Source organism: Lygodium microphyllum, chromosome 7 (genome assembly GCF_053477565.2).
Source record: "Lygodium microphyllum isolate KBCC chromosome 7, Lygodium_microphyllum_v1.1.10, whole genome shotgun sequence".
NCBI lineage: Eukaryota > Viridiplantae > Streptophyta > Polypodiopsida > Schizaeales > Lygodiaceae > Lygodium > Lygodium microphyllum.
Genome location: NC_141141.1, coordinates 104,498,212 through 104,521,597, shown reverse-complemented (window position 1 = coordinate 104,521,597; position 23,386 = coordinate 104,498,212). Strand labels below are relative to the sequence as shown.

Below are 23,386 nucleotides of genomic sequence, written 5' to 3'. Positions count from 1 at the left end.
TCACCCATTCCAATATTGTTCACGCCAGTACGCACTTAAATGGAAGTTCCTATAATTTGGCTAGCCATCTAGCCCCCAAAACCTTAAGGTGATGGATAACCTCCAATCTATCAAATTCTGAAAATCTTCCTCCATTTGTCCTAGGATTCAAACCTAGTCTCAACTCATTGCTGTTGCACTGATAGTGAGCTAGTTTTCTCTAGCAAGCGTGTTTCCAACAATGTATGGGCAATCCTTCAAGGTCTCCTAACACTAATGTGGGCAATGCAAGCAAACCCCATCTTGCTACAACGGAACCAACTCGTGGCCAACTACAAGACCACATGTGCCACTAGCCATAGTTGTAAGTAAGAGACCCTCCCTAGTTGTAAGCCCTCCCATAGGCATTGCCAAAAAGTCCTTCTAAAAGGGTCTAAGATGCATCATGCTATGCTATACCCACTGTCTGTTGCATGATGGAGCCCAGTATATATCATTTGCATAAAGTCATGCTTGCCAACCTAATTACGTAAGTGAAAAACTCATTACCTTCCCTAAAACCGTCGAGGCACTTCCCTTGCAATGCTATGACTCTAACCCTCCTCCAAGGGATGTTGATGAAAACTAAACCTTGATGCCCCTCTATCTAGATCTTACAAGCACCCTACCGCATGATGAAGAAGGTATTTGCGATGGCACCTTTGACTCCACTTGCAACCTGCACCAAGATCCCCATCAATGAAACATGTGCTCGCAACACATGCCCTCAAAGCAAAGAAGCCATCCTCTCCTGGGGGATCGTTGCATCCATGTCTCATTTTCTGGCAAGTTGTTATTTGCACATGTTGTCATGCAAAACATCTAAAACTAGCATGTAGAAATAATGTAAAGGGCTATGAATATAAACCAACATATACACATAAAATAGATCAACAAGTAAACAAGCGGCTCACTATGCAAGAGAGCTAGAATGCTTTTGCACAATAAACAACACACGATAGGCTCCAAAAGTTATCACCCCTTACATACGATATGTCTTTATCATTATTCGACAATACATGATGGGCCCCAAAAGTTGTCACCCCTTATTATATCTTTATCATTATTGAAAGCTTACACAAATCACAATTGACTTACTGTCACAAAACAACATTCTCAATGCCACTAATTGCCATATGTCTTGCTCTTGAATCAACCCAAACTTGTCTTTAACACGTTGTCGTCAATTGCTCTCACCAACCCTAGCTTGAATCTTTTATCAAATAGATTCTTGTGAGCATAGATAGTAAAGATTCAATGGCCCACGTCATCCTTTTGCTCCATCTAAGGGTAGTTTAGTTCCACTAATCGGTTTTGTAATTGCTCTCTTAGTTCCAAATTTAATCAAAAGTACTATGAGTATACTTAGCAACTCCAACTCAATTGACAATACATAAGTTGAAAAGAAGATATTATATTGTAGCTTTATAATTGGTGCAATGCACCCCTAAAGCAATTCATGGGTACTTTTCTCATTCCTTAAGCCCTTCTACTATCAATTTTGTAAGGATCTTGCATAGTATCCTATATGTCTCTTTCACAAGACCATTGCAATAATTAATATGAAATTGAAACATGTGCTTAAGACCTCTCCCAAGGCCAAAGACGTCACCTTGAAAGCAAAGACAATGGTCTAGCACTATTTCCAATGTACTCCAAATCTCGAACAAATATTGTCCTAAATGAATTGCCCTATTTTCTCTACAATGATATGAATCATTGCCCACCTTGTCATCATGTAATCGGTATTCATTGGCAAAGTGGGGGATACAAGTACCACCACAAAAATACTCCACTTCTTGAAATAACCAAAGTAGACCATAGGTTATTGTACTCTAAGCACTACATTCCAATGACATGATAAGCAACTCTTGCACTAAGTTTGAATAGTTTATGCAAGGTTGCCAATGTATACCCTACCAAGAGAATCTTTCTAGCTATTAGATCATGTGCAAAGTTACTATTCAACTTAAAAATGTACGACATATTATTAGCTCTTTATTACAACCCCAAGACTCAATTATTACCAGCATTTCCTGGAGAGTGGTTGTGTCCCATAAGGGGAACCCTAATTTATCCATTCATCTATAAATAGACAGGCTATCCACCACTAAGTCCTATTCCTATTTTCCAGATTGTTGGCACCTATTCTCTATTGTCCACACCCCTTCTGGGGGATATCTCTGTTCAATGTTGTTGTCTATAGCATGGCACCTCTAGCCCTCCATCTGCTATGCATAGCTGTTGGTGGCAATTTTCTAGTCTACTACAACTATTTCCAGCCATCGCCATCAGCTAAGAGACCTCCATAGGCTGCATTTGCTTCTCTACCACCTGTTCCAATCCACATTTACTGCATCCAGCCAGTCATCAACCTGCCATGCCATCCTCCACTGCTGCATTGTTGGTCACTGCAACAGCCGCCCACATCATTCTAACACTTTTCATGCTGCTGCCTATTGTTTGAGCTGTCCCTAACCTATTCAGCACTGATATAGACTCTCTAGATCTATGTTTGTTGCTGCCCTACACATTCGTAGGCTGTCTACTGCATTTTAGAATCCCTATAGCTCATATCTTGTGCCTTAGTCCTCCAAAGACACGAAAGTTCAAGGTTCAATATCCATCTTGTATAGTGTGTTTGCTGCATTCAGCATTGTACTTATTTATTCATCATTATTCATTATCTTCAATGTTCACTGTCTCTAGGTTACCCTAACCCTACTGAGTCCCTTTTTCCAATCTATGCTTTGTCATACAATTGTGTTTGTATTCTATGCACTTCTTTACATCACATCAAAGCTAGGTACTCTTAGAAGAAACCTATGCTTTTGATCAAAAAGCTAAACTTCAAAAACAATATCTAAGAGGGAAAATGACAAAGAAACATCATAACCACTTCAATCTCCAAAGAAACATATGCCGAGAACAAAGCAGGAGTGGGCCTCATGGCTTACTCCGCAAGGTTGTAACACTGGTAGAGAGACATTAGACTACCATGAAGTCTACACACCATATGAGATTTCTCAAGCTGAGTTCGACTTGATCCTTATGCATAGATCCCAACAACAACTGGAAGGTGATCTTAGTTATTCCCCTTTGGATTTAACACACATATCTATTGGTTTTGCAAGAAGGACAAAACATCTAATTGGGATTGGCCATCCTATTGGAGAACCAATATAGAGTATAAGTCTACCATCTCTTCTCCTCTTTCTACTCCTATGTCAAGTATGCATGCTTTCACTTTTATATCAGCTCCTATTGTTTCTACTTCCGAGCAAGATTTCAATGATAATCGTGAAGAAAAAGGAAATCTTCAAAACATCCATTCAATTCTAAGTCTTGAAGACAACCGGTTTTTGTATGTAGACACAAGAACAAGAGCATATAAGAAAAATCAATAATCCCTTCTGTATGTTTTTCTTCTCCTGTTTTTCCTTCAAGTCTTGTGTCTCAAGGTCCATTTAAAGTTGGTACATCATCATCTACTTTTCAATTTTCTAACGACATTCGCTTCCATTCCATCTATATGAAACCAACCTTCCTTGGAAAGGTGGTGAAAAAATGATTAAGCACTTGGTTATAGCAATTAACAAATTCACAAAACTAAAATGCACACTTTACAATATAATCTTGGTCATTGAACACCCTATTGGCCCCAAAACTAAGACCCTTGCAATATTTCTTTATCTTATATTGCAATTGGATAAAGTACAACCGGGATTCTTCAATCTCCTCCACTAATCCAAAATAACCCTTACTATCATAAATGATCAGCAAGCTTTTTTATCAATTTGCCCCTTGTTCTTCAACCAAGACACCTCCAAAATTGACCCTTGGCTGGTCAAATGCTGCCCCAAATCAATTGGGATGGGCTAGCATCTAAAATCTCTGGCAATTCCTTGAATTCCAACAGCTAACTTCAGTCTTCAATGCATCTAATTGCTGGTACAGGTCCCAAGGTGGCTGCTCATATATTGTAAATTAGGGCTTAAAGCAAAATTTCCTCTATTGCCCACCAAATTTGGCTAAGATCTGCTCCAAATGGCTGAGAATTCAAAGCATAAGCTAGACAAGGTGATAAAATGTTGTAGAGAGAGAAATTTCTAAATTTCTTCACAAGAAAACCCCACAAAAGATTGCTGCCTGATCCAAATCAGCCCAAAAGCTGTTGCTTGTTGCCAAAATGGCCAAAAACTACTTTGCCAACCTCTGGCTGCTATCGCCTAATGCTAGAGGTGTCGTGAAGATGCAAAGAGAATACAAGCTCCTGATCGTGCAACTTGAAGAGTTGACTGCAAAAATCGATTAGATCGAAAAGCTTATGGTTGAGTTTACAGCCAGGGATGAGGAAAGAAAGCAGGAGTTAGAGCAGTAGCAGAAAGAGATCAACCATGACTGACAAGCTGGACCAAGGAAAGAAAGAACATGAAACCATGAGCAAAGAGCTAAAGGACCTAGAGCAAAAACTCGTGTCCTTGGTCTAGAGGTAGGGTGAGAGCACGGAAAAGATGAAGAAGAGAGCCGAGGAATGGGCAGGGAAAAATGAAAGAAGGGTGAAGACACTGGTGTCTTTCCTTGAGCGCAGCTTGTCTTTCCGTAGATGTGTCAACCGGTTGTTGCTCTTGGGAATGCGGTGAGGGGGGCTGTGAGATCACCTCCTCTCTAAACCTTCCCATATCGAATTGAAGTTCAGCTTCATCCCCTTGTCGATCTCCTTGTTGTGTTCCCTCTTTAAACCCTATCATGTCAATTTTTTGGGGGGTTAGGGCGGCCAATAATAGGTACTTTCATTGATCATCCAAGCTCAGCTTAACCTTCGCAGGTTGGGGTGGCATCTGCAGCCCTGCGTGTATAGCTATACTTGCGATACTGAGTTTCTTCTTAACCACCTCTAATGACTCTCCTTCTTCTGGGCGGGTGTTGTCCATCAGTGTATCTAGGAAGGCCTTTTGCTGGGTATTAAAGGCTACCTCGGCAGCTTCTGCTTTGCTCTCTGCAAGGATATTCTCTTTCTCTACCAAAGCACCAATCTCTAGGAGGGTATTTGCTGCAATTGCCAGTCCCAGAAGGGTCCTCCACAGCAAGGAAAATGATTAGCAGCCTTCTCTCTCAACCTCCATCAAAACAGAATGTGAGCGCAACCCCCAAACAGCCTTCTCCCCTCTTGCATGCGAATTTTTGCCAAGTGGCAATCTTCTTTTCCATTTTCCAACAATTTTCATCCATATAAGTAAAATTAATTCAACCCTTTTTGACCCTACCCAAAATTGGATATCCCCATCCACAAATTAATTGGCTAGGCCATTTGCAACCCCATGTGATTCCAAGCCATAATTGATCCATGGACATGCATTAATTAATTAATTAATTAATTAGTGCCTAGTCCCTAGTGTCACCATTAACACTTATGGGCCAATTAATTATCTTAGGGCCAAACTGACACCAAGATTCACCTAGAACCTGGGTGACATAACTTGTTACAACTTTTGTCCTTGACACCCACTATTTTCTCAGGGTCTTGGACCTATTACCATGAAATGCTTACTTGCACATCACATGTGCATCTCAATATTGCATATTTGATTATCAAATTAATAAAATATATCTAGCATGAGTAAAGCATCCAAAACTTTCACGTCCCCCATACCTTTTCCAAATGTCAAAGCCTAGACTACAAAAGGTAAGAAAATGATGTAGAGAGATTTTTTAATTTCTTCATGAGAAAACCCAAAAATCATTGCTGCCCTATCCAAATCAGCCTAGAAGCTATCGTCTATTGCCAAAATGGCCAAACATTGTTGGGGCCTCTAGCTACTGTCGCCTAATGCTGGAGGTGTCATATATACTATCCCCTACCTATAGGAGGATATTTGATCCTACCTATAGGAGGATATTTGTTGTAGTCACCAATCCCAGAAGATTCTCCACAACATGGAAAGTTATCAACAACCTTCTCTTGCAGCCTCCATTCACAGAATGAGACTCCACTAGCCCCTAAACAACTGCGCTGACCCTATAGGCTGGCTTATTAGGTGGGTACTTCCAGGGATAAGATCTATGCTACGACCTTCTAGCCTTTCAAGCAGTAGTGACTAAGAGAAGCAATCAACATACATTTTCACAGATGAAATGCAATCCTTCTCTAGCTTTGACATGTTTCCAACATTTTCATCATCATTCTTATACTTTGTAAAAACCAAGCACGTTAAAAGGTGATTTCTCATTACTTCGGAAATGGCAACAACCAATATAATAAGAACAAATTCCCCCTTTCAACTTTACATCCAAAGTATGGGTCATACTATCATGAGGACATGTATTTTTGAAACCTCACTTAACATGTGGATTAATTTATAATCACATGGTTATGTAAATGTTACACATGTGAGGTGTAATTGGGATTAGAGTAAATTTACGAGCCTGAGACCCGAGAAAACCACGAGATGTCAAAGGCAAAAGTTGCTATAAGCTATGCACCACAGGTACTTGGTGGTATCTGGTACCAATTCTTAGCCTAGATCATTCATTTGGCCATAAGTGTCAGTTATGGTGACACTAGAGAAGTGGCGTTTAATGTTACCTGGCACCAATCTGATGGTCAAAGATGGCACAAAGATACCCGAGAATGGAAGTTGCCTAGCCAATTTAATTATCGGCCACTCAAATTATTTTTTAGGGCACCAAAATAATTATTAGATTAATTTTCAGTATTTAAAGACTGAAATTTAATATTTAATTATATAATGCTGGAGAAACCATTTGAAAAGGCTGACACTTGTTAAAAATGCCCATGCAAGACTAAAGAACATCTTTAGAGGCTGAAAAGAAACATTTTTAGTATATTCAACCTACAAGAGAGAGGGAGGAGATACTGTTGGTTTGATTTGCAACCATTGGAGGACCTTCTGAGGCAGCTAGAGCAAGAGAAGACCAATCAACAGCAAGTGACAGCATCTACTGGCTATGGAGACAGGGCAACAACAGTAAATGACTGATTTTCTTCAGTTCTTTGCCTCTATAAGCTGTTGAGAAAAGACAACAGAAGTAAATGATTCTTCAGTTTTTCGTGAAGAAAATCTAAATTTTCTCTCTCCTCAGTATTCTCTCTCATCTCCCAGTCTTTCTACAACCTCGCTCTGAAGATTACAGCACTGAGATCACCAAAGACTAAGAAATTTTAGATTTCTCTACTATAAACCCTAATCTACAGCGGCAAAAATTAGGGTTTAGCAACAACCTCGAGAAATGTGCTAGGAATTGAAAGCTCCAAGACTTGGATTCAACAGGGCTAAAGCTATTTTTAACCTATTCAAGTGAGCCCGACTGAAGAAAGAAAAGGAGAAAAGGCCAAAAGCGCAAGGGCAACCTTAAAAGTCGAAGGCAAAGGAAAAAGGGGAAATGCGCATTTTAAAATAAAAAGGCGCACCCTGAAATCTTGTAAAAGAGCGCCGCGCTCTCACCTGTGCAATTTGTAAATGTAGACGGGCGGTGGAAAGGAAGCTAGGAAGATAGAAGGACAATGGGGAAAAGGGCCTAGGCTACAGCCGGCCATGTAAAAAAGGGGAAAAGAGGATGACCGCCCAAAAGGGATTTAGGGTTTTGTATATAAAGTTGAAAAGTGAATGAGAAGCTCATTCTTGTGTGTGGCCAAAAGTGGCTCTCCTCTTCTTCTTCTTCTTCTTGTTCTTGCTTGCTTGAGCTTGTGCTTGAGAGAGGGAGTGTGAGAGTGAGGGAGTGAGTGTGTGAGGGTGAGGGACCGAGGAGGAGAAGCTCTCCATCTTCTCCTCTCTTCTTCTCTTCTCTTCTCTTCTCTTCTCTTCTCTTGCTCGTGGCAATGGAGCTTGGAGCGTGGAGTTTGAGGATGGAGCTTGCTTGAAGCTTGCACTTGGATCGTGGAGCCACCGGAGTGCGCGGGAGAGGAGGTAACTCGAACGGCACGGAGGTAAACTCACTACACCCGTAGATATGGATGGCACGTCGGTTATGTGAGAGGTAGCCATTAGTGCTCGGCTTGGAACGCTTGAAACAATAAGTGGTCCGTGGGTCTTGGCGGTTGAGTGAAAGCTCCCACATTTTGGTTCCGTTGCCGGGACCAACGGATTCAAGCCTTGAGCGCTTGCGCGCTTCGAATCGAGCATTGGAGTAGGGTTTTCCCCAAACCAGTGCTTGAGGTAGATAGGTAGAAAGCAAGGGGGTTGGAGATGGTATTCGATCTCCTTGGCAAGTAGATTTTTTGATTTTTTGAGATTTATGTTGTGGAATGAAGTAGTATAGATATTTACTTTATAAATTGGGTGCATTAGGGTAGGAAAAAACAAAGAAAAAGAAGAAAAAACAAGCAAACAATAGGGTTTTCTGTTGCTGTATAACAGGCTAAAACAGGGAAACAGGGGACCAGATTCAAGTTTCTGGGTGAGACATGGACAGGGAACTAGCTGTAAGGCTCTACAGCCCTGGGAAAGGACCTTAAGAGGCCTGGGAGGCCAGGACAGACCTCATTCCTTGGTTGGCCTTGTGTGTGTGTGTGAGAGAGAGAGAGAGAGAGAGAGCTTCTGGTTCACAGGACGAGGAAGTGCTACCCCGATTTCTAGGCGACAGCGATTCGTGCTGCTCCAGGTGAGTCTGGTGTTTCCCAATAAGTGCTCTAATCAGATCTAGGAAGTCCGTGGTGATTGTGTGCAGCAGACAGTAAGGAGGGGTCAAACGCCGAGAATCGCACCCGCCGCCGACGCAGTCGGACCAACTCGCAGTGGTCCGATTCCCAGAATCGGACCACCCGAGTTCTGGAGTCGGACTGTCCGAGTCCCAGAATCGGACCGTCCGACTGAGAGTGAGTCAGACCAGTCTGGTCCGATTCCCAGAATCGGACTAGCTTAGAATCGGACATGCCACGTGACACTCGGACACTCGGACGCTCGGACCAACCCGTCGGACTCGGACACTCGGACACTCGGACCACCCAAAATCGGACCAGTCCAGAATCGGACCAGTCAGAATCGGACTACCCTGCCTGATCTGATTCCCAGAATCGGACCACTTTGAAAATCGAACCACTTTTTCGATCCGACTCCCAGAATCGGACGTGACCAAAATCGGACCACTGGGCTGATCGGACCAACCCAAAATCGGACGTCCGATTCTGATAATCGGACTCCTGAAAATCGGACATCTTAGAATCGGACCAACAACTGTCAAAATCGGACAGGTATCTTGAACACAAATTCTGACACATCTAAACCCCAAAGTCGACCCAAGACCATGTAGAGCTAAAGGCACTTCACAAATCCATCACGGGGCTAAAATTTAGAGCACGTAGTTCAAAATTTGGCTATAAACGGTCCTCCAAATTGTGTATGGATTTTACCGTAACAGCCCTGCGGGCCGGGGGGGACTGCCCCCCCCGGGACCCCCGCAGAGGGGGCTCTCTCCGCACCTCCCCCGAGTAGGTTAAAGAGAAAACACGCGCCGTGATAGGGTCTTCCAAATTGGACCCTAGTAAAGTAATGGCTCTACACGAGCATGGATTCTCACTTGCAAAAGAGCAACCAAAAGCCCATACCCGAACAGAGAGAAACAGAGACCCTAGAACATCAATGGGCCAATCTAGCCATCAAGGGCAAAAAGGCCACATCACTAGAACACAAAGACATTGTGTTCATACCATGTCTAGTCAAAGCGAAATGCAACATCAACAAGCTACAAATGCCAAGATGACTAGACCTGACACTCTTCACGAGAAATGTACCCTGAGCAACACTGCAGAGATAACCCAAGACATTGCTGGAGAATCCACGTCTGGTCATGCAAGTGGGGACTCAAGGGCATCTGTCAGAAGGCTTAAATTTACAAGCCATGACCCGGAAGATGAAGACATAGTACCACCTGCTTATCTTAGGGTCAAACTCACCGCGAAAAGAGAGCATACTATCGATGCTCTGATTGATGAAGGAGCAGATTTTAACATCTTGACCTATGAATCATGGACCCTACTAAGCCAACCAGAGCTCACACCGACTAGTGCAACACTTAGCCCCTATGGGGGACACCCACAAGCACTCATGGGGAAGTGCAAAATCCTTGCGACAATTGAAACGGAAAGCTTGCCTATCCTATTTCATGTTCCTCCAAAAAGTGCTAGCTGCAGGAAAGAAACCCTCCTAGGAAGACCCTTCAAAAGAGCGACCAAATGTGAGGCTGACTATGTAGCACAGAGGAAACACCTGACACTACCGGGTGTGAGGATAGTCACCACCTTTAGCAAGGGTGACCTCATCGAACCTCAAGGGAAAGGCAAGGAAGGTGATGACATAACAGTCAAGCCTACAAACGAGGGCAAGGACTTGTTGGAAGAGTTGATACAAGCACAGGTTGAACAACGAGAACCAGTGAGTGAGGCCATGCCGGAAACAAGAAGGTCAAGAGACAAGGCCAAGGACAGGGTTTGGACTCACAAATATCGTAGAAGACCACGAAAGAAGCCCAAGCCTTATAGGCGAAGGCATCAATGGAGAGCTAGCACAACGCCGCGATGGATTTCCAAAGCGTTGCTTCGTGCTCAAGGGTATTATGCAGGCAACCAATGGATTTGGGTACCAAAACCCCCTGCTAAACCTCCTCTATCAGCTGAAGGCCAGAGTGCCTCAAAAGCATGGCACAAGAGAAAATCTAAGAGAAACTCTAGGTCTCAAGGCAAGAAACCAGACATGATTGTTCGAAGGAAAGAACCTCAGCCTAGCATGCTGAATAGACAGATGTCATATGCAGCCATTGAGCATGCACAAAAATCGTTTGTGCCCAATGAGCCTTGGATTTCCCAAGGGGAGAACAAGCATCATAGGCACAACATTGCTCAAGGCAAGGCTGATCGCTCAACAAAGCAAATGGCACAATCGCCTAATAGCCTCGAGCAAATCATTCAGCCAGTGCCAAGCCCACCTATGAGTCCTAGGTCTCCTATATCCTCTTTTTCCAAACGAACACAGGAAGCACAGTAGCGGTTGTCAAGGGAAACTGCTCAATGCCAATCTCTATCTCCATCTAAGCTTCCAAATATCCAAGAGGTGGGACATGACGCCATCTGTAGCTCGACCCAAGGATATGCATGAGCAACCTAATGTGACTAGATCAACTCATGCTCGATCTACACAAATGAGTGCTCAAAGGGCAACAAAAGACACGACCACTTCTAATCGCCCTAGGGACTTGACACCGCAATCCACCAAGGGTAGCCAGCCCACTAAACTAGCTGCTACTACTTCCAATCAGGGATCACAGCAGTCACAGGCCTTGGCCGTGACAATACCCTATGTGGAACGTGTCCTTAGAAGTTCACCTATGGAAGAGGTGTCGCAACCAACTCCCTCGAAAACTCCAGCACTTTCAAAGGGCCTAAAGCCTAGGCTGGAGGAGTTAAACTCAAGGGAGCTGGCAGAAGAGCTAGACCCTCCGAAACAAGAGGTAATTGGGCTCTCACAACCTAGCGAGGCTATTCAGCAGGCCACAGCCATGTCCCGTAAGGCCACACTAGAGGAAGAGAAGACTGAGGCCCAACCAAGCACATCAATGGCTGATCTAGTCCAAGGTCCTAAGTCGTTGAGAGAGGCACCTTCATTGACCAAGAAAAAGAGGAGAAAGCAGAGAAAACAACAACAGTTGCAGGAGGTTGTGGACCCCAAGAACATTGAGACGAAGGGCACTGGAGAGCTGATGAATAGAGCATCGAGTCCACCCACCAATGAACCCGCTAATGCCTTTCCTAATAGCGGTGAAACCTCAAACACATCTGTGTGCTCTGACAAACCAAAGCAACAGTTGCCATCAACAGTTGCTTGCAACACTCTATCCACTGACAATAAAACTCACATTGATCAATCAAGAGTGGATACAACGCTGTCACAACAAGGTAACAAATCTATACCAGTCACATCCGAGAAAAACCATGACAAAATAGCAACAAAACCTCAGGAGAAAAACGTGAGAACCCCAAGAGCATAAGAAATCCTAGCGTTGACCAATCTTGCTCATCTAGGCCTGAGCCCCCAGCCATGCTAAAGCCTGAGGAAACTCTTAGAACTTTGCATGAGATAGCAACCGAGCAAGCCCTCGTTGAACATAGAAGTGTCGCAGAATGCTTAACTGAGTTGGAGGCTAAGCTCAAAGTGGTCGTGCGTGTCTACGTCCTTGCGGACATGGGCACGATCCCCAAGGAGCAGCTTGGAGATTACTTGACCTTTCCTCTATCATGGGAAGAACAAGAACATCTTAACGGGCACTACAATAGGCTCCTGCATGAACATATGCGACTCATCCCTGACGAGAGGCTGACGAACTGCGCTTAACCGTCACGTTCAATGAAGTGCTCTGCCGACCGAATCTCGTAGACATAGAGCTACTAAAGCGACTGTCAGCAGGCCAGAGTCAATTTGAGCAGCGTTGGTGCGAAAGCCGCGTTGTAATGGCCGAACTAGGGGCTCAGATCATGACGGTCTCAGAAGAGCGATTGGCCAAATGGCGGTCTCAAAGAGACCCAACCTACGTGGCACCAACTTCCCTTCGGGTGCTCACTGACATTCGGGGTACTGACTTAGCTGGGACTAGGCTACAGGGCCCTTTGATTGATAAGGTTCTCACTGAGGAAGAGTTGGATATTGCCAGTAGACTCCGTCAAGGTTCCATGCTACTCGACATGGCAAAATATCTATCAGTATTAAGTCAGTTGCCACGAATACTAGATGCGTGTGCCACGCTCCGGTACAACCCCGAGTTCTACACTTGGTTCTTATCCTCATGAAGTGACAGGGATTCATGGATATGTATATAAATAAACACTGATTCTTGTGTCACCTTGTATAAACAATATCAACACACGCAAGCAATGATAGTCAAGCGCAGGCAGAAGAGTTGGGTCTGACAGGCTAAGCTCCTCAAGTCCTCTTCTCACCACACATTTACAAGCTGTGTGATCATTCCCACCTCCAAGTGAAGGGTATGCAACCCACATTACCGCCATAGGAGGCCTTGACCAACAACACTGATGTTGTAGACAGGGTGCAGTCCCTTTCTATACACCTTCTTCCCGTTTTAGTCTACCCTTCCGAGGATGTGCCCTCTCCCACTCCATGACAACCAGTCCACGCGACTTAGCATAAACTAATATCCGCTAATGACTGGGGGCAACGCGAACATCAGCATGGGGGCCATTCCTCTACAACAAACACCGCATGCCTCACCCCTCCCCTTCTTGTCATATGCGCTTCATAAACCACACTAAAATCCCTTCCATGCAAACAGTGTATCATGTATCAAGGTCTAACCCTTGGACTGCGTCTTGCAGGTTTCCTTTTGCGGCGGAACGCATGGAGGATCATGGAGATCTAGCATGCAAAGACGCTCTTCGCAGAAGGCGGAAGCATGTGGCACGCACCCCTCCACCGGAGCGCTATGTGCCCACCATCAAGAGGTATGCCAAGAAGCGAGGCCCTAAGCGACATTGCCCAGGGCGAAGGCCGAAGAATCCTCGAGTCAAGAAAGTCGAGACTCGAAACGCACAACACGTGGCAACACTAGTGGTACACACTCCCAGCTCCCGCTCGGGCCCCAGATGCTCAAAGGCAGAAAGGGCAGCTCGAGAAATAGAAGAATTTAATGAATTATTTAAAGATATTCTGGAGACGGTAGCGGGCCGGGATTACACCATTCATGTCCCGACCGACATGTTCCCTGCTCACCCCCAAGGGAGCCCCACACCAGCAGAGCCCCAATCACCCGGCCATCCAGACTCGCCCCGCCTCGTGCAAATCGAGTAGCCCATAATGCATAAAGGGCTTATCAAATGATAACTGGCCAGGACTTTTTGTTTTTAAATGGTTAAGTGATCCCGACTTGTTAAGTGTTGACATGTTCCTAGCTTGTATGAACTTATCATATCTGCGTTTAATATATGCTACGCCTTTAGCAAAAGAAAAAGCTAATCAAGCGCAGGTGATAAATGTCTAAGTCAACACCATAGAATTCAAATCAGTGATGTCTCCTTGCATTGCACTGGCTTATTATAGTTGCGGCATATGCCATACTTGTACTCTCATGAAGCGACAAGTGGATACAGGATGGGACAGATCTTTGGGCTAAAGTGTTCAATGCTCGATCACCGCAAAACCATCGACCCCCCAAGGAGCCGCGGCAAACCCACCACTGCCGAAATCACGAATCACCCTTGCCAACCACCCACATTGCATGGCCAAAAAAAAAAAAAAAACATTCCTAGGCCACCCCCCCTTTCTGGGTCAAGCTCTATAGTTGGCTCACGGCAGTCGTTACCTCAATTGTACCCACATCGCATGTGCCGCAAGGAGGGTTGCAATATCTCAAGTGTATCTCCCCCCTTCGCCAACTGCTTCTCTAACAACGAGGCTAGGGCACCATCATCATTGTACTAGTCATTTTCTAAGCCTCCAAAGCTTGACATCTTCCAACCCATTGAAAGGCTGATAGCCTCAACATATTGTAATGGTTGTACTCAGGCAAAAAAAAAAAAAAAAGAAATGAATGGAAAGATAAGAAGCACCCACGATCACAGCACAGCACCTAGGGGTCCTCAAATTAGGTACGTGTGGTGACCTTGGTCGACCGGCTTCGTCCCTAGTCCCCTAGCCCCTTACAATCACCCACAATTGTTCAGGGCACCTCAAGGGCAGGACATACCTGGGGAGCTTGTCTCGCCTAGGGTTAGACCTGTCACCCTGACCCACTTGCACAATTTTATTTTGCACTCTGCCTTAGTACCATTGCAATCAGTGGTGATAAGCACCGCACGATTGGCTATGAAACGCACACCGTACTCATCAAGCAAGTCCAATTGCTTCCAGCTACTGAAAGTGCGGTATCCTTGTATTCAATTAGGCTACATCGTGCAGTCACAATGCAAAGGATGTCTCATATACCTTCACGTGTACTCCTTCTCCACATGGACAACTTTGCTTCATCCACGCATTGTTATGAGAAACTAGCCCACAGTTTTCTAACTATGTAATATCTAAGTATGCACGAGCACTCACATAATATCTGCACCAAAGTATATCCACAGTTTGGGTCCTCAAGTGCAGGACAATACTCTAGGCTTACTTAGGGTTCAACCTGTCTCCCAAACTAATCAAAATATGTCTTGTGCACGATGAGAAGCCTAGCACTACCCCTTAAGGAGAGACCACATGTGAGGTTTTCCAATTGCAAGTATAAGGTGTTGTTCGCTCTTCATCAACACTCAACTTTGAATGCTTGTCCCTTACCATCCGACAAGCCCGCATGGAATCGTCATGTGCAGAATCCCCAACAAACCAACACTTGTGCTGGCCATCAATGCAATCCCCAACACAGCATAGCCCTACCACCAACTCCAACAACCTTCCACCAGCCACCTTGGCCACCAACAGGCGCCCAGGACCTTCTGTCACACCACCACCAACACTCCTCCATGAGAACCACAGGCGTCCTTGTCACCCACGTCTTCGGTGCATGCTACAGCCTGCTACCTACGACGGTGAGTGCCATGGAACTGGCACTCATCTAGGAGGGGAGTAATGTTAACCCCAACACGAAGAAAGCAAAAGGAAGTGGAAAAGACGCAGGGCAAAGGCGGAAAAAAGGTAGCCCGACTGAAGAAAGAAAAAGAGAAAAGGCCAAAAGCGCAAGGGCAACCTTAAAAGTCCAAGGCAAAGGAAAAAGGGGAAATGCGCATTTTAAAATAAAAAGGCGCACCCTGAAATCTTGTAAAAGAGCGCCGCGCTCTCACCCGTGCAATTTGTAAATGTAAACGAGCGGTGGAAAGGAAGCTAGGAAGATAGAAGGACAATGGGGAAAAGGGCCTAGGCTACGACCGGCCATGTAAAAAAGGGGAAAAGGGGATGACCGCCCAAAAGGGATTTAGGGTTTTGTATATAAAGTTGAAAAGTGAATGAGAAGCTCATTCTTGTGTGTGGCCAAAAGTGGCTCTCCTCTTCTTCTTCTTGTTCTTGCTTGCTTGAGCTTGTGCTTGAGAGAGGGAGTGTGAGAGAGTGAGGGAGTGAGTGTGTGAGGGTGAGGGACCGAGGAGGAGAAGCTCTCCATCTTCTCCTCTCTTCTTCTCTTCTCTTGTCTTGCTCGTGGCAATGGAGCTTGGAGTGTGGAGTTGGAGGATGGAGCTTGCTTGAAGCTTGCACTTGGATCGTGGAGCCACCGGAGTGCGCGGGAGAGAAGGTAACTCGAACGGCACGGAGGTAAGCTCACTACACCCGTAGATATGGATGGCGCGCGTCGGTTATGTGAGAGGTAACCATTAGTGCTCGGCTTGGAACGCTTGAAACAATAAGCGGTCCGTGGGTCTTGGCGGTTGAGTGAAAGCTCCCACACATTAATTAATTAATTAATTAATGCCGGTCTAAGGGCTAATAATTGCTTAGGGATACTTGGAAGACAAATTGACCTAGCCAAATCAATTATTAGCTGGTGGAATTATTTTTTTGAGCATTAGAATAATTATTGAATTAATTTTTAAAATTAATATTCTAAAAATTAGTTTAATAAGCTGGATAATGCTAGAAAATGGGATTAGAAGGTTACCACTTGGCAAAACTTACCCATGCAAGTGGAAAAAACACTTTTAGGAACTAGTGGAAGTCTATTCCATCCATGATAAGAGAGGAGACTAATAGAGAGCAAGGAGATACCAGTAATATTATTACAGCCATGAGGGACCAATCCTACAACAAGTGACAGCAGTTTGAAGCTCTCCAAATGTCGATGGCAGCAACCCAAGCCTTTGGAAATGACACATCATCCAAGATCTCTCTCATGAGCCCTCATGTCAGTAGAGAACCAAAGAACCGTCAAATATAGATAGTGAAACCTGACCGCCATCAAGTCCATAATCCCAAGAAGAATCACTATAAGACAAGCCAACAAGGAAATGCCTTCTCTCACTATGACAAGAGCATCATTTACCCTCTCTACACCTCCACACACGCCCTTTCTAACCAAAAGCATATTAGAGGTAAGATTGCAAAGACCAAAAGATCTCACACGACTCTCCCAAGGCCATGCAGATGGCCATTGGGGAACCAAGAAAGCTGCAAAATGGAAGCACCAATATGCCCACTATCACTATCCTCTCTCATGCCCTTCTTTGAATAAGAACGTGAGAGGAAGAGAAAGGCATCATATTGTTAGTAGAGTATTTGTCAGCTCATGTGTGAGTCTGAGCTTGATCTCGGCTGGGCATTTTTATTAGGTATTTTAGGTATTTTTCTGGTGTGGCATTTTATGCCAGTGGAGCATTTTATGCACCAGTCGGCCGACCAGCATTTATTGCTCCCCACTTTTCAGCCTATTTATACTCAGTGGCTCCTCCTCAGTCAGTATCATCATCATCTTCACCATCTGCAGACTCTGTGGAGAGAGGAGCCAGAGCCAATGCCAGTGCCCACGCAGCCAGTGACTCACTGTTGTATGCGACTGTCTCGTGTTCAGATATATGGATTTCATTTCCCGTGCATACATCTGAGTTCTCATCTGTATCGTGTTCTTTCTTTCTTTTCTTTTTGTCTCGTGTTTCAGCAGTTTATTTCAGCACATGTTTATGCTTCCATCGCTGCTCCACTCCTGACATGGTATCATTTTCAGGATTTGTGTTTCTGCTGTGTTTTGTTGCTGATTGCAAGACTGTTTTCCCCTTTTCTGCTCAAGCGGCTGCTGCTCAATACAGGCGACCTGTTTGACCTGCGTTTTCTGCAGTTTTACCATCGCCTACTGCCTCCGCACCCTCTGCTGCCTGCGTTCTCCATCAGCAACTGCTGGCGACAGTTTTCTACCTGTTTTTTCTGCAATTTACAGCCTGCGTTTTGCTGATTCAGCATCTCTCGTGGCTGGGTGACTGTTAATTCAGGCCGTTGTTTTTGGCAGTTTTTGACTGATTTTTTGCCTTTCTGCAGCAGATTTTGTCTTCTATTGATTAGATTTTGGGTTATATTGCATGTGAACTCTCATTTTCTGCAGTCTGTGCTTGTGTTTTGGCTGTGTTTCCTCTCTCAATTCCATCTCTTCTCTACTTCTCTTCTTATCCTCTCCATATGGCTCCTCCGTGCACTTCCACTGATGATAAGTTACATGGACCTGATTATCTCACATGGAGTGCTGTCATGAAAGCTTGGTTTGTGCAGAAGCAGTTATGGTACATCGTATGTGGCGCTATTCCTCGACCTCTCCGTTCTTTTCCTCTTCTTGAAGACTTTGATGAGAACAACCATGAGGAAGCTCTACAAGCTCTACAAGCTCCCCCCGGAGTTTGATGGAGTGGCCAATGCTTTGCGGGCGCAGACATCATCGACTCCTGTCAGTTTTACACATATAACCTCGATGCTTCTTGAGCATGAGACATCCTTGAGATTACAAGGGCAGCTTCCGGCACATTATGGAGGCGAGGCTTATGTAGCTTCAAAGAGGGGTGACGGGAAGAAGAAGTTGAAGGCCCAGTATTACCACTGTGGCAAGAAGGGACATTTGCGGAAGGACTGCAAGACGTTAGCGGCTTCCAGGAAAAAGGAGCAGAAGACCAAGCGGGTTGTTGACTCTACCGATGAGTCCTCTCCTTCATCAGACTCCGACTCAGATCCTCCGACCAAGATGAAGTCCAAGGCGCGGAAGGGATCCTCTTCTTCGGATCGCGGGAAGGGCTTGATGGCCCCTTCCTCGGCTGCTTTCTAGTGGTGGTGATGCGGTCATCCCTCACGACTCTCTTGTGCCAAAGAGAGTGTGTGTGAGCGGGTGTTCAGATTGGGCAGCCGCGCCTCATCTATACTTTTCTACAGGTGCACAGGTTCCAGAGATGGACATCCCTAACGCATCGACTTCAATCTGGCGGACTCAAATCCTGGAGCTGGGATTGACATCCAGGTTCGTGACGAGCTGGTTATCTGACAGAGAGCGGGAGGCTTTCGTCTGGAGCTCACATGAGGGGACACTTTGGCGGTCTGGCCAAAGGCGGGGAATCCATGGTCACCTATGTTCAGGGGCATTTTTGACAGATTGGTCTTGTATGCTACTGCGAGACATTGGTGATGGACACAGAGACATGCTATGATCTTCTCTATTTTCAGGTGTTTGGTACGATCGACATCAACATCAGGTTCTCTCCGAGGCACCTTGGGGTTGGCTTGATCACCCACTGCTTGGGTATCCATGGTTCTACTTGGTGGTTCTATGTTGTATAGTTTCTGATCCCTTTTCATTGTACTATTGTATTGTATCAGATCACCCATGATCTGAGAGAGGGTGTTAGCAGAGTATTTGTCAGCTCATGTGTGAGTCTGAGCTTGATCTGGGCTGGGCATTTTTATTAGGTATTTTAGGTATTTTTCTGGTGTGGCATTTATGCCAGTGGAGCATTTTATGCACCAATCGGCCAGCATTAATGCTGGCCGACCAGCATTTATTGCTCCCCACTTTTCACCTTATTTATACTCAGTGGCTCCTCCTCAGTCAGTATCATCATCATCTTCGCCATCTGCAGACTCTGTGGAGAGAGGAGCCAGAGCCAATGCCAGTGCCCATGCAGCCAGTGACTCACTGTTGTATGCGATTGTCTCGTGTTCAGATATATGGATTCCATTTCCCATGCATACATCTGAGTTCTCATCTGTATCGTGTTATTTCTTTCTTTTCTTTTTGTCTCATGTTTCAGCAGTTTATTTCAGCACATGTTTATGCTTCCACCGCTGCTCCACTTCTGACACATATCTCGAGATAAGTAGTCCACCTTGGCCATCAAACACCTCAGGAGAACAAAGAATGAAGAAGCTTGTGATCATCCACGATACACATGGAACCACACAAGCCACCACCTTAGTAACTTAATGAAGCTAGTCTCGTCACCACCAAAAAAACGTCTATCATGATCAATGTAACACAAAATCTTCCATGATCCAAAGAGAAGAAAAGATTGGAACAACTCTAAAGAACCTACATCCTCAAAAGGTGAAGCATACCAAACAGGCTCCCATAGACAAAGGCTAAGCACCATGGCAATCAACCAAAACTCCATGAGGTTAGATGTAGAATAAAGAACTTGATGATGATGTAACTCTGTGAATGATTGATAATAAGAAAAGCAAAAGGGTAGTTACCTCAAGCAAAGATCCATTACTAGAGATGAAGAGAAAACTATACAAAAGAGAAAGTCGAACAACACATTGCAAGTGTTTAAATGAGTTGATTCAAGATGTAAAATGACACAATGCAAGTGAACGAGGACTTAGAAAACTAGAAAGAGTCACAATATCAAAACATAGGATATACAAGTCAAATTAAAGGGACATCATCCAATGGTAGGTGGACAAGCAAACAATGTGCGATTGTGAACTCCAACAACCACATTCAACATAAGCAACAGTGGTGCAATCATGAAACGCCATGTCAACCAGCAAGGAAGGTAGCTGCAAGTAAGGGCCACTAGTAAGACAACCACATGAGATCGCTACGAGCAAGTCATCACATAAGACACCATATATGCATATCATGGTTGATACAAATTTACACAATAACAAGCAAGAATACATTGATGCAAGGCAATGACCAAATGAAAACACTCTACAAGTTGCAGACATGCTACACATATTTACACAATACAATAGCCACACAAGGACGTAGCACCCACAAACACACAGAACACCAGAGTATGCATGCACAAGCAACAACAAAATGCCAACAATCCCAACAAAACACAAGTAGTAATACGCAAAGAATCCAAGTCAACACAATCCAAAACTCAATACTTCATTCTCTAAAGATCAAGCAAACCTAAAGTTTAATACCATGTTAGAATGACAAAATGCACAAAAGGAACACAAGATCAAAAAGCAGAAAGATGAAACACATAACACATGAAAGCATGAAGAACAAATGATAACGACGGAAATGAATCCACAAGTATGCAACAACTATCACATAGAAAGGAGGAAGTAGAAATACAACCGTCTCTCTCTGTATCCAAGAGCATGAATCTCTTTGCCAAGGACATCTACAATGGAACACACAAGTACAAGATCCCACAAAGTGGGAAGGGAACATATATATAGGCACAACCCAAGTGTGATACAACACGAGAGAGACACGAGTAGCCCAAAAGAATGGCCACTCAATCCTCCTAAGGTGAACACACACGAGGCACAATAATGACCTCTAACAACAAAAAGATACCCAAGGACTATGCCTTAACTACCAACTGTTGACCATGCGCCACATGATTGGCTCCCTCTCAAAAAACACAGCCTACATCAATGTCCAAAGTCGTAAAACAATTGCTCTAGCCTCTATGCGATGAGGACAATATACAACCTCCACATAATATTTACACGCTACCAAACATTGATTGCAAAGATAGAAACAGTGGAGAGGAACCCAAAAAAAAAAAAAATTGTAAAATATAAAGCTGAAATTTACTACACTTATATAAGAGAAATAAAATGCTTCTACACTCAAATATTTCAATGGCCATTGGAATTGGAATGAACTTCAAAAAGTTGAAGTATTTGAAAATATATATGTAGACTAACAATAGCACGAGCACACCCATCTTCTTAAGGCCTTGCATGAGGCCAAACTAACTAAAACTAGTAACATAACCAAGTATGATACGCCCATTGGTCACTCCCAATAAGGTCTACTGGCATTAGCTAACACTAGTTGGTTGGCATAATGAGATATCTGTGTGCTAGGTGTGAATAGCAAAATAGTAATTTGAACATTCCATTTTGTGCAAGTGAAAAACACAACGAAATCTCACAGTCACACTGTTGACATCTCTTATATCTTTATCTAATAATCCGCATACACTGTCTGACTTCAATTATCTTAGATTAACAGTTCTGTAAACAACACACGAGCTAAAAGCACCCCAAAATATGCACCATGAACGGTAGTATACTACATGTTACGATTATAATTTTTACTCAGTCTAGCTGACTATCTAGATGTGACATACTTCGCATCTTCTGTATTTGCCACTCAAGGCAACAATTGTAGCACATGCCACCATAAACAGGTTAAGAGGATACAAACACATCTGCATATTTACACTGTAGCAGGAATAAATCTGTAGATACCTGAATTATTGGGAATGTTAACACCATCCTCCGCATATAAAGGTGTGAAGAAGCATAAACCAATCCTGCAGCCACACCACGGCAAGCTTCCTCCACAACACTGAGGCGGGATTGCAGGCTCCACGTGGAAGAGACTACTGAAATGGCGCCAGATATGGCAACAGTGAAAACAAACAGTGCACGATCACGGCTTGTTTGAACCTTCCTAACCAGAATGGCACCATCCTGACCAGTAAATCCATCCAAAGAAGCACCGACAATGGCTCTCCAAGCGAGCTTAAGAAAGCCAAAGACAATATCTCCAGGGGAGGCAGCATCCTTGTCCTCGGGGACTGTTACCAACGCTTCTCCCAGCAGAAAGAGCATCTGTGACGCTAGGAAAACCAAGTACTTGAGTAACCCCGATGAAAATGGGAAAGAGCCGCTGCGTTCACGAGACCAGAAGCAAAGGGTGGAGATGCGAGAGCCCCATGCCGTCCACAGAATGGATGAAAACACTGCATGTAGGATGAAGCACCTCAACCATCTCTTCCGAGGCACGTTCAGGACATTTGCGGCATCCATTATTGCGATGAACCTTGATCGGGAGTAGCGCCACAGCCAAAGCTATGCGCCAGGTTTTCTTCGGAAGTGGTGGAAGGCTGGCATGGCAAGGGGGAACAAAGGAGCTTCGCCAAGATGGTAGGGTTTTCGATAAAATCTGTGCACATAAGCTAGGGTATATGTCTGTAAAACGAGGTTATATCGAGGCGAAAGAAGAGGTTGGGAGTTGCCGCGCGCGTCTGGTGAAGACAGTACCGTGAGGGGTCTTGTGGCGAGAGAGGAAGCTGACGACCGAGCTTCAGTCTATGGCGATGATAGCTTGTGCATTTTCTCGATCCTTTTATCAAAATGACGCACAGGCGGGAACCTCCACATCGCACTTCAAGTTTGCCATGTCAACTTAAGCTCCTTGCCACGCACGGTACAACCCCAACCCCGCTTCATACACTGCACACCATAGAGCACGTCGATGCGGAACCGGCCCCATCCACAACGTAGAAGACAAAACCGGTCTAACCACACCAATGTGTGCACATGTAGGCAACCGGTAGGTGATTTCGTAGGTGGAATTTAACTTCCAAGCCTTCGAAAGAACGGTTGTTTTGTGCCATAAAAAATACTTGCGCTACCTCCGTAAACGAACTCATCACTCTTCTCCTCTGCGCTTTTTAGCCTTCCAGTCTCCAATCTCT

The 23,386-nt window shown here is 44.5% G+C and overlaps 1 protein-coding gene across 2 annotated transcripts in view; it reads right to left on the bottom strand.

Annotated features, from left to right (window-relative positions):
• Positions 1 to 23,125, bottom strand: part of LOC148033786 (nucleoporin protein Ndc1-Nup protein) — a 28,190-nt gene extending 5,065 nt beyond the window's left edge. Inside the window, exon 1 of one of the 2 annotated variants that reach the window (XM_087681773.1) lies at positions 22,152 to 23,125. In XM_087681773.1, coding sequence (XP_087537899.1) covers positions 22,152 to 22,715 — 564 coding nt within the window. In that variant the 5' untranslated portion in view covers positions 22,716 to 23,125. The remainder of the gene's footprint in view (positions 1 to 22,151) is intronic. The other variant, XM_087681772.1, reaches the window with a different exon arrangement.
• Positions 23,126 to 23,386: the final 261 nt, after the last annotated feature.